Below are 12456 nucleotides of genomic sequence, written 5' to 3'. Positions count from 1 at the left end.
GTGCATCCGATTTTCCTCAGCATGTTTAAGACAATGCGAAGAACTCGCATCTGTTGAGGAGAGAGGTGAATCTCAGTTTTTAAAAGCTGATGGCCAGAGACTATTAACTCGATAACTATAAAGAGCTCTTTTCGCAGAAATTCTGGTGTCGGCGTCGTTGGTTTTGAGCGGAAAATCATCTTGTCCGTGACGAAAAAATCGAGAAAGACGCAAACAAAATAAATAATAAAAATCTTCGGGTTAGAGTGAGAATCAAACACAGGCCGTCTGCGTGGCACGCAGGTGTTTTACCGCAAAGCAACGCTTTTCCTTGAAATTGCTTCGAAAAAAAAAAAACGCTATATGAATCTCATATAGTGGGAGGAGCCTCGTTAAGGCATGTAATATTGCGTGGCAGAAGCGTAGAATCGTGCCAGGCGTCAAAACATGTTAACTGCACAACGAGTGGATGTTTTAAAGGCCCAGCCATTGCGAAGCGTTCAGACATATTTGATCGTCATCATCATCAAAAGCATCAACAAAGTGATCGGCTGCGTAGCATCGCGTGTTGCCTTACGGACGCGTAGTGGGCCTTTCGCTGATTTGCAAAAGGAATGATTATGGCGTAGAGGGCACTTAACAACTGTACTTGCAGTAGGAATTCTAGGATAGCTTGAAACGGCCAATGTTGGTCGCCCAGACGTTCGTTTCCTTACGGCACGGTTGAGGCATGCACCGAAAACCGAAGCAGGCTAGCATTTGAGAAGGCGATGCGCAGGGGGCCCGATTACACTATCGCGTTCTACTCATGAAGGCTAAGCTCCAGCGTCCTCCAAGTTTTTGCATTACTGTACCTTCAGACGCTTATCAGAATGGCAGGTATATCGTTCTTGACATTCAAGTGTCAGCGAACAACTACCAAGAAGATAATTAGCGTCTGGTAGCACCTGTATTATATGACCTCGCCGTTTTTTTTTTTTTTTTTTTGTTTTGAAATTAATTGAATCTCCCTAAACTCTACGGCGGAGAGGTCTTTCTTACGCTCAAGCTTCTCGGTGATAACGAGTTTCAGCTTTCGGATTTATATGTCAGGTTTGTTTTAGAAAATATGCCTGCTGGAGCTCTTCGCGCGCGGCGAAAAAACTGTTGCCGAACAGTTCAGTCCATTCCAGAGTTGCAAAAAGAGATATCGTCGCTAGCTTCTTGGGATCACCGCATATTGACGGTTTGAAAAATTAATTAGCGATCTTTCCATGCCGTGGACGAGGAGCTTGGCGTCGTCATTAGCTGCAATCTTCATCGCCGTAAAACAGAGACAGATATTTTTGGACTATTCAGGCGAGAACACTTCCCTTGCAGCGTGGCTGCTGCTTCAGTTTGTACGAATACTAGAGATAAATGCTTTTTGTGAATATTTTGTAGGAGACGAGTTTCGCGTCGGAAGTACGCACGCAAACCCACCTGTTTGGCGAGGCAGGCGAGGCGGGCGAGGAACTCCTTGCGCGACGATGGGCTGTAGAGTGTGAACGGCTGCATGTGCTGGTCAAGGTACGAATTAGAAACGTCGAACGCGTGGGTCAACTCGTGGCCGATGATGCGACCCAGGCCGCCGTAGTTGATGGCCGGCACATCAGCTTCAACTGCGAACGGCGACTGCGTCATCCGGCGAGCGCGCAGTTGCGTTAGTAGTTGACAGACACCTCTACAGACTCAGTGAGATTTCCTCGAGGATAATTAGCAAAATTTAGAGCGTTCAAGATAGGCGATGTCAGACCACAATAGTCGCGCGCTGTAGAACACCTCGTCACGGTGAGCGGATTCGCTGCACCGGTAGTTGCCGCTTTCATATGGTGTCATTCAATGTTAAATATCCTTTTCTGGGCTGACTGTACTCAGCCTGATCAAGAGTTGCCATAATTCTATTAACAGTTACTTTGGTGAATATCGAGAGCAAGGCTATGCGCTTATATTTTTGGAATAATCTATTCTTTTCTCTATAGTTTCGCATGTGTTGTTATTGAAGAACTTTATGGCGCGTTTGAGACTTGAGTCATTGTTTAGGAAGACTCGTAACGTCTTCAGCCATCATATCCCCTTCCTCCTTCGAAAAATCGACAGTTGCTTCACCATCTCCTGCCGATTTTCTAGGCAATATCTAACACTCCCCTTTGCGAAAGCGCTCGACCATATTTTAAAATGTACAAAGTATTGCCTATAAAACTGTTATACAGACATAAGCTTTGTCTAGAGATATTACACCAGTATAGACTAAATACATCACTATTCTTGGATACATATTATGTGAAACAAACACCATACGAGCTGAGAAAGAGCTTAATATACAAATATAGATCACGAACGAACTACGGTGACCAACGATTAGCTTCACAAATTCCAGACATATTAAACAAACACCCAACTATACTACATTTACTGGAAGATAGAACTTCAGCTAGAGCATTTAAAAAAATAACAAAAGAGTTTCTAGTTGAACAAAGTGATGCTTTTCTTGATTTTTAAAATTTGTTATTCATTGATGTTTTGTACTCGATACACCTTGTTCATTATTGTCCCTTTGCCTGTTGTTTGTTTGTTATACTCTAATTTGTCTTGTAGGGCAACTCGAAATCCTAGTCAAGAAGTTTCTTGTTAATTTATTTGATTAAAAACATGCATTAGTTTGTATTTGCCACCACTCGAATAAGGACTCTGTTTATATTTCTATGCTTTTAGTCACACTTCTGGTAGTTCTGTTCCACTATGGTACCCGTGTAAGATAACACGTGATGTTGTAATTTTCTGCGTACTGTACATACTGTATGTTTCTGCTTTGCTGCCAGGGTGGCACGACCCAGTCAGGCATTTACTTAGCCTTTAGTCGTGTCCCCCAAGGCAATCTTGTTCAATTTTGCCTTGAATAAAGCAAAGCAAAGCAAACCAAACCAAACATGCTTCCGAATCGCTGGGTTTAACCCTAAAGCTATAGTTACACATGAAGAGCCTGCATCCTCTTCATTCCTTTCATTGTGTGACCGCCCTGGGTACTGTACAAGTGATAGTGTTCGCTGCTGCCTGCAGTATATGGTAGCAATCATAAATGCACTTGACTGCTTACGAAAAACAGCGTATATCTTCTTATTTCTTATGTCGATTTTCGTTCTCAAATTGCTACGCAAAAGTATTAACAAACGGCTGTCCGCTCTAATTCTTACGCTGACAATTTCATGCGATGCATTGGCGATGCGATGACTTGGGGTATGATCAACTTTGCTATCGCTACCACGCCTACGTCTACTGCTTTTTGTGAACCTAGACCTTCGCGCAGTCCAATAATGGTCGCTTTGTCTGTTAAAAGGGCCTTGCAACACTTTCTGAGCATGGTCAGAAAACACTCCCGATCGGTAGTCGAGGCTCCTGAGAACATGTGAGCCAAACATTATAGCGCAGCATGCGACCTGAAATTTACAATAAATTTCCACAGTCAGCTAGTAATCACTGGCTGTTCTCTCGACAGATGATGCCATTATCCAAAATGACCGCGTCATAAACACAAAGTCCACTGCCATTGGTTGATTCGAGCATCGTGAGCTGCATAGTTACTGCGCCCCCCGCGGGATGCCGCGACGTGTCCGCGCTGCACTACATAGTGCTAGAGTTACACATGCTACAGAATTACACCAGCGCGCACACGTTCACAGTGAAAGTAAGCCGCGCATTCAAGGAAAAAAAAAAGGCAAGTGCTCAAGGTCATCACGCATGCTGACGAACGGATGTAGCTTCTTGCCCCCTTGTCACCACACCTCCGTCCCTGCGTAGCTTTCAACGCGCTCGCTGGTAGGAAAGGAAAGAGAAAACGATTAAAGCGTGCGACAAGTCCCTCTGCTCGTACCTGACAGATTCTAAACTTTTTTTGCGCCAATCGATTGGTGAGACAATAAACTCCTTCAATGAGATCATTGGGTGATTACTTGAAAAAAAAGTTGCCGGACTCCTTCAAAATACGCTTTCTCGCGCTACCAGCGAGGCTTCTATGTATGGTATGCGTGCGGCTCTGCCCCTTTGTTCGGTTGTGTACAGTGTCCGAGCGTATTTGCTGTTGTGGTCTGCCTGTGTGCCCACGTATACGTCCAGGTGGTGTCACGTACTGTTGGCGAGAGTCTGCGCTGTTCGAGAAATTTATACATCATTGTGTACTGGCGGTTTCACGACGTATCCGCATAGCTTTTAGAGCGTACACAAACGACAGCGACGAGAAAAGCGGTTGTAGTGATAATGGAGCATACCGTGCGGCTTAATACAGTGTCATAAAATGATGACTATATGTGCCAAAATGCTGGGAAGTGTTCCATGACTGTTCATGCTTTGTTTATAAAGAAGACACAACGGCTATCTCCTGCAGTACGGCGTCAACCTTGGACTGAAGCAGATGTCCGCTAAATCATCAAAATAAAATATGTCATGACAGACGCAAACGTGACCCCACTTCAAACCGCGTTTCAGGATCTAGCATTGCTCTATTTTGACATTTATTTAACTAATAAAATGCTGTAATAATAATGCATCTGAACATAAACTTTTTTGCCAATAAGACAATGTAAAGATATTAAATAGAGCCAAACTTTTGCCGCAAGGACGAAGCCGTTAATGCAATAGCAACCAGTTCGTATGCTATACGAAATCAGACTAATAGCTTACTCCTTTAGAAAATACGGCCGCTACAGCCATCGAAGTGACCTTCATGCTGTCTGTGGCTTGAACGCTAACTTTGCGATAAGTGCACGACACGTACAAAAATATGAGCCGTCTGCTGACCCACGCTAAGGATAGGGCGCGCGCGCCCACACCCGGTCGACCACTCCCAGTCGGTTAACGCCCGCAATAGACTTTTTTCAAGCACACGACCGCCACCAACGGACGCGCAAGCGCTCATGGGAAATGTGTGTACGCCGCAGCAGCCGCCACGACGAGCGCGCAAGCATCGCGCTGTAGCTTTCCGCTTGCGCCGTGCCAGGACTTCCTAGACACAGTGAATTTGGCAAGGTGCAACACGTTATTGAGCAATTCAATCACGAACGTCAGTATTTAGCTGCGACGGCCTCCCGACGATTTCCATCTGTCCCGCTGTTGGACCAGTTGAGCGGCTTAGAAGCGTCACCTTTTATTTATTTATTTATTTATTTATTTATTTATTTATTTATTTATTTATTTATTTATTTATTTATTTATTTATTTATTTATTTATTTATTTTTAGCGCCAGTGCACCTTAAGGCATAAATAAAAAAATGCACCTCGGTTGCCTATGAAGTGCAGGAGCGGTCTATGATTCGCAGATGCATTTGGAATCAACGTCCATCGACACTGTCGACGAGTACAGTGTGAGGTTCTGATATTTAAAGAGTACACTAGAAAGTGTAGTCGGCATTTGGGGAAATGAGATACATTCATTGCGTCGCTCGCACCCTATATGTAACGAGCGATAAGTACATACTAACCTCGTTGGTGCTGTAACTACAGGTTGGAATAATACTTAGAGAGAAAAAAGAAAGGAGCAGCACAAGGAAGAAAATGCACAAACCAGCGCTCACACACAACTGAATGTTTATTGCACGCGTGAAGAAAAGCATATATACAAAAATGGGAGTGCGTCGCGCGTGTCATAAAGAGGCACAAAAAGTCAAACAACCAAGGCTCGTTCTTACAGTCGATTAATAAAGCTGAATTCCTTGTCTTGTAATGACTGAGAAGGTTGACCGAGACAAAGCGTGGCGTTATTTGTGACATGATATGCCTCCGAAATTTCTCGCGTTGTCTTATTAGGTTGATGGTGCAAAATTGCTGTGCTTTCGAAGATGGGATTACAGTTTCATGACAGATAGCGATGCTAGATGAGACGGTTCCATTCAATGAATTTCGATGCTCGCTGAGGCGCGCATTAGTACATCGACCAGTCTGGCCGATGTACATGTGGATACAAGAAAGAGAAATTCGCGGTTAACTCCTACACAATCTACAAAACAATTGGCATGCCTCTGACCGCATTTTTCTTTGCCCACCGCAGACCCCTTCGACCTTAATGCGACTAAGCTTATTCGGGGCGGCATGCACAACCTTCACCCCAACATCGCTTCCCTACGTTCTTCAGGCCATGCGACTTCTTATACATATGTGGAATAACTGCAGTATTTCTAGTTTCTTCAATATTTACGGATAGAGGACGCCCGTGTTAATCTTTATTTGCCATGCGAACAGATTTTCGCAAACCGATACAGCTATATGCAGGATATCCCGCCTCTTTGACCACTTTGCAGCTGGAAACTACTGCTCATCTTATCTGCGCAAGTCTTTTTCCAATGCTGTGCGTAATCATGACATCACAATTCCTCGTTTGACAATATTCGAATGCGCCGACGCGAAATTAAACAGCGATTTCGCTGAACTCTAGCTATACTGCCCGCAAACACGCTCCGCAGTGAAACTTAAAAGGATGTATCAAGAAACTGCAAATTATCGGAGCAAGACATCTCGCAAGTGAATTCTAGTCCCATCCCTTTTTCTTTAAACACGTTTAGAATGTGCTCACTTCTTTGTACAGCGCGTGACTTGTCAATTAAAATCAAATAATCATCTGTATACCTGAACACTGTACACCTCTCTACAGTTTGGTTAAACCCGATCACGTGCCGCTATGGCATTAAATTCCATAGCGGCTTGTGAACAAGTAATCAATGAATGAATATGGATTCGGTGTTCCAGCTCACATTGCTCACGATAGCACGTTTTGACTGCATGTATCGGCACGTGATAACTCGCATGCCACTTAACTGCTGCATCCGGTATACATCCGCTCGGTAATACCTACACTGACTGCATCATTCCTTTCGCATTTCATGCGTAGAGATACATGGAGGTGCGTTCAGACATGTGTAGTATTTAAAATTTAATAATAGTCAACCAGCGGCGACGCGTTTTTTTCGTTTGGTGCTCCCACGGCGCCAACGAGCAGCGAGCGACGGAACAGCCGGCGGGCTCGCCGTACACACTTTTCCCATAGTGTTTCGCGCGCACGCGGGGGGTTCTGGGATCGCTTGAAACAGGTCTATTCCGGCAGGAACCATGCGGCCCTCCTCCGGCTCCTATCTTCATGAGCCTTCCAAGTGACGAAAGACGGGCGGCGCGTTTATTCTCTGCTTGAGCCGCGATCATCGGCATGCGCTCGCACGCTTTCACTCGCACATACGACGCGTGGGCGGTGTCATCGATTTTGGCTTTATACGGAACATCACGGCAACGCCGGTGGAAATAATGTGCCTGTATTGTCGATATAATTGCTATGGCAATATTTATTTTTCCAGCTGCGCTAACAACCCTCAACGCGTGTTGAGGGAGCGTTGAAAGCCGACAACGCATTACCTGCAGCGTAGCACCGGATATGACGACCACGTGGAACACGGGCATGTAGTAGGCGTTCACCGTCATGACGGGCATAAGCATCTCACTGCGCCGATTGACCTTGTCCGGATCGGTGTAGATGAGTCGCCGGAGCTTGTGGAAGCGGCGCCGGCGAGCCTCGAGCAGCTGGCGGCCGAATGTACCGGTGTCCTTGGAGAAAGAAGGCAAGAAGTCGTAGCTTTTGTCGGCGGCTGCCGGCTGCAGCAGGTGAGCCGAGATTCCGTCCACGCTCGTCACACTGGTCATCCTCTCCTGTGGATAGAGAACGTGCGCGCGAGAGGTATATGCAGATCATACACATTGTGGGAACCATGCTTCAGGCAGTTTGCCATCAGCCATTATTGCTGTGCAGGGCCTAGAAGAGGGAGGCACAATTGGGTGTTGTGTAGCGCAAGCTACTGCATCCGCGAAACGAGCACGTGCGTGACGAAAGCAGCATGAAGGCGTATGCAACCAACGTTGTAATACAGTGATGGCGTGATGAATGGCTCTTCCTACTCGAACAAAGAGTCGTTACAACTTGCCTTGTCATGGTAGGATCTGTAGAACCAGCATGCTAAACCCCTTGGTAGAATATGCTAAAGCTGACCACGCTAATGCATCTGATATCGCGTAATGACCTTTGTAAAGCATGTCGCACAAAAGGTTCGTGACAGATCAAACTAAAGGAAGGTTCCAGCACCTCTGCCGTCTCTACCTTTCTCCATTGGATGAATATTCTACCCTCTCTACAACTTTGCGTTGATTTATTCTAAAAGCCGTAGTTACGGCATATTTTCCTTCCGCGCTTTTCGTTACATTTATGTGGCGCGAGGCATGATGAAAATTTTCATTTTACTTATTGTGAATGCCTGGGCGAGGGGGTACGTAATAGAATTTACACCGTAACATAGTTTGCATCATTGTAACGACAGTGTCACAGCGACATTATGGATCGGTGGCCGTGACGTTATGCTGCCTATAACATGACATCACGGTTTCTGTGGCCCGTCGGCCGGTCGCTGAACAAAGCTGAATGTAAGAAACGGTGCTGGAGCTTCGAGACTCAAAAAGAATGAATGAATGAATGAATGAATGAATGAATGAATGAATGAATGAATGAATGAATCAATGGATGGATGGATGGATGGATGGATGGATCGATCGATCAATCAATCAATCAATCAATCAATCAATCAATCAATCAATCAATCAATCAATCAATCAATCAATCAATCAATCAATCAATCAATCAATCAATCAATCAATCAATCGACTGATCGATTCAGCACCCTGCGTAGAGTAACAAATGAAGCGCACCACGTTCGCCTTGGAAGTGTTCGCGTCCATCCACGCTAGACTTCGGAAGGAGCGCACGGAAGCGTTGCGAATGCGGTCCGTCAGTGCAACTGCTCGCTCCACCATGTCCATACGTCCGATGGCTCCGAGAAGCAGGTGGCCCAGTGTAGCAGGTGCCAGGTGCAGCATGGCGCGAACGCAGATCTCGGCGCTCAGCATGGGCCATTGCTGGAAGATGGACCTCTTGGAACAGCCGGAAAGCGTTGCCGAGAAGGCGTACGCCTCGTTCATGATCACCTAGTGGTCGACAAGTCCTTCAGTATCGAACGGCCTTGCATTGAAACGGTGCGCTTAGAGGGAAAATTTTAGGTCGGGACTGGAATGGGGATTCATTTCACTTCAAACGGGAATTTGAGGCTGACGTAATCATTGAGCGGCTACTTTCATTTAGCGCACCTTCTCATTCATCTTTTAAGATTAAATTGCGAGATTCTATATGAGAATTTTAAGATAATTGCGTTTGAGAGAAAGCTTATACAGTCGTTCGTAGTTTATTTGAGTTGTACAGTAAGCATGGAAGAAGATATGTGCTAAAATTATAAGGTGTGATTAACTCGCTTGAAAGTTGTTTGGGGCCCCACAATACCGTCAGAATTAAAGATTGATAGAATGAGAATATATCAAGTTAATTCGACACCGACTGTGTTCGAAAGTTTGTAGCCATCCTGAAGGACAACCAAAAACTCACGAAATGTGTAATATCCCCTTAATGGTACATTGTTCACAAAGAACAGCCATTGGGTGCAACAATTGTGATTTCAATTCGTGATTGAATTGTTCGAAAAGATTTGTATCTGTATTTTTCTTCGATTGGTCTAGTTGTAGCTCGTTTAAGTATACATGCCAGTTCACTGGATTTTTCTTACTCATTTCGCAAACGAAATAATCTTTACTTGGACAGCTTGCTGCGCGTCAACTGGATGACAAGCTACAGCGGAAGTGACGCTATGATGGCGTACTCCGCCATCAGGTGCATTTCACCGTTTTTCTAGTTTGCCTTTTGTGTCCTATTTGAACAGATTTACCAACAGCTATGTGAAATGAACGGATATCTATTAATGAGAGTCTTAGGTACGTTGGTTTATGGGGTTTCACGTCCCAAAGCGAATCAGGTTATTAGGGATGCAGTAGTCGAGGGCTCCGGATAATTCAGCCGCCTGGGATTCCTAACGTGCACTGAAACTGCGCAGTCCAGGGACGTCTGGGACAGTCTTAGATGCCGGGCTGCACATTGCGTCAGCCGAGCTTACTTGTTCATCATTCGACGTGATGCCATTGCCTTGAGATTATGTGTTACTGGGGGCATTTAAGAAATACATTTTGGGAAATATCCAGCGCGCACCAACTCGCCCAGCTTTGTATACTTTTACATTTAAGAAATAGTTCAACGGGGAATGTCAGCTGGAAGCCTTGGACGAGGTCCGGCGAGCCACTGTAGCCAGTGAAGCTCTAGAAGAAGAGCCTCACCCGCCTTAGGTCTGAGGAATTTGGAATTAAAGAAACGTGTAATCTCTCTTCCTTGCTGGACGTTTCCTGCTACATTTCCCGTTCAAAAATTTCTGTTCGGGCCTCCATCTTCTTCTGCACATGTTTCTCGCCTGGAGAAAACGAAGTTATGGGAAATATCGAAAAAAGATATGCAGCCGGAGTTTCGAGAATTGTACGACGTATAGGTCTCCTTGTGAAATTTCAGCTCCAGCCACATTTCTTGTTCGACGACTCACGTCAAGCGTCCATCTTGCTACCTCTTGTTTCGGTACAGTTAAGGTAGCTCTGGTGCCTGAATACAGCGGTGCTCTGTTGGGCCACGGTATTGTAGTGACGTCATAGTGGCCACAATCAACACACTTCCTGCTTCCTTCACGTTGCAATGTTCAGCTTTAGGAGAGCTTCAATTAAGTCAAAATGCTCCAACCAACTACATCTTACTGCCTTAACCCGGCTCTGGACACATACAGTACCACAACAGCCGGCTACAACGGGAGCTGTTGTCTTGCTCGCGTGCATCCCTTCATATGACAACCATATATCTGTAAAGCTACTGTGCCTCGAAAGTCGTCTTCATTTGCAAGATGACTTCTTGTGGCTCCCGATACACATGCAGGAGTGCCGTAAATCTATACTCTGTGGGACGAACTGAAACCCCGGACAAATTGCCTCGAGCGAACGCTGCGCGACAGCTGTCACCAGTTATATGGAATTTCAACTGCACAATTTCGATTCCCCGAAATGGTAGTGGACATTCCTTTGTGTATCCTCGTAAAATGGGCAGGACACATAAGAGTACCATGAGGTAGAGGTATTGACGGCGACATATGGACACACTTATTGGTGTTTTGTCGATCTACGTTGGGTAGATAAAACTGAATAAAAATGAATTGAGTTGAATCTTCGTTTGGTGAACGTAGTATCGGTTTAGTATTTGTATTTTTTTCGTTAATGCTAATTGTTCAGTCTTGACATTTCAACAATGTGTACCATTGCTGCAAGCCCATTTCTGTCAGGTGCCTGCCACATAGCAACTACAGTAAAACCTCGGTGATACGATCACGGCTCCTACGAATTTCGGGCTGATACGAATTTTTCTGTGGTCCCGACCAAGGCCCATTAGCCTACAATGTATTGGAGTACGGTTGTTGCGAGCCGATTTGCATCCCGCGGCGTTTGATACGAACGTACGCTAGCGCACAGGTACGAACAGGTGCTTCCCGCACTGTAGCGGAAGACGCGGCAGCCACGCGTGGGCGCTGTCATGCGCGCTGCGCGATCATCAACGGTGCGTCGTTGCCTCCGAGATAGTGCGCGCGAATCTTAGAGGTCCTTAGGCTCTTTGCGTTTGGGTTACAGATGACGTTGACGTCGCTTTTTTTTCCCCGAAGCGTTGACGCGAGCTCCTGTGCTAGAAGCAGCAGCGTCCTAGTACTGTGTTAACACGTGCCTGCCACGTCGATGCAAGCCATGTCCCCGCAATCAGACGTTCTATGAAACAAGACTAAAACTTGGGCTGCTAGTCCGTCATGATGTCCCATTAAAGGTAGACGAAGACCCCAAGGGACGAAGCACGCGGTCTTGGCGAAGGAGCTTGGCCTCTATCTATCATGTGCAAAGCGCGTCTTATAACACTTTCGCCGCAGTACTGTAGTGTCATGCAGAAAAGCGTAGTAAGATTAGGAAGGGGCTACTAGCGGTCACGGGGCACAACACATCTGGCTCATTAATTACACACGCGTGCATGCACCGTATAATTACGAGTACAAGTATGATTGCTGATGTCCAAAAATGTTACTGGAAAGCATTCATAGCTGTTCATGACGTCGCTGCTGCCCTGAGAAACACTGAAACAAAACGTATGCCAACTTTCTTTTGTCGCATACAAATTTTCCATGTGTTCTGGTGATACGAATTTCGGATGATACGAAGATTTTTTGTAACCCCGCGAGATTCGTATCACCGAGGTTTTACTGTAACTATAGGGCTTCCGCCGGTGTGTTACTTATGATGGTACGCGTTTAGCGTTGAGTCCGTGAGGCGTTTAATAAATAAATAGCACAGGTTAAGCGACCAGCAGTCCGAAATGGAGCAAGCACGAGCACCAACAACCGTCCTCGTCTTCGTCTTTCACTGGCGCCCCTGTTTCTGTTTGCGCCCTATCCATTCTACAAATCACTCCCCCGCAGAAAAGGAGCCAT

At 45.7% G+C, this 12456-nt stretch overlaps 1 protein-coding gene across 1 annotated transcript in view; it reads right to left on the bottom strand.

Moving 5' to 3' along the window:
* The window catches only part of LOC119391831 (endothelin-converting enzyme 2-like), an 11318-nt gene extending 2320 nt beyond the window's left edge, over nucleotides 1–8998 (bottom strand). Inside the window, exons 1-3 of the mRNA XM_037659480.1 lie at nucleotides 8729–8998; nucleotides 7391–7681; nucleotides 1441–1632 (exon numbers count right to left, since the gene is read on the bottom strand). Coding sequence (XP_037515408.1) covers nucleotides 1441–1632; nucleotides 7391–7681; nucleotides 8729–8998 — 753 coding nt within the window. The remainder of the gene's footprint in view (nucleotides 1–1440; nucleotides 1633–7390; nucleotides 7682–8728) is intronic.
* Nucleotides 8999–12456: the final 3458 nt, after the last annotated feature.

The sequence above is a fragment of the Rhipicephalus sanguineus genome, chromosome 4 (genome assembly GCF_013339695.2).
Source record: "Rhipicephalus sanguineus isolate Rsan-2018 chromosome 4, BIME_Rsan_1.4, whole genome shotgun sequence".
Classification (NCBI taxonomy): Eukaryota; Metazoa; Arthropoda; class Arachnida; order Ixodida; family Ixodidae; genus Rhipicephalus; species Rhipicephalus sanguineus.
This window is presented reverse-complemented; position numbering and strand designations above follow the sequence as displayed.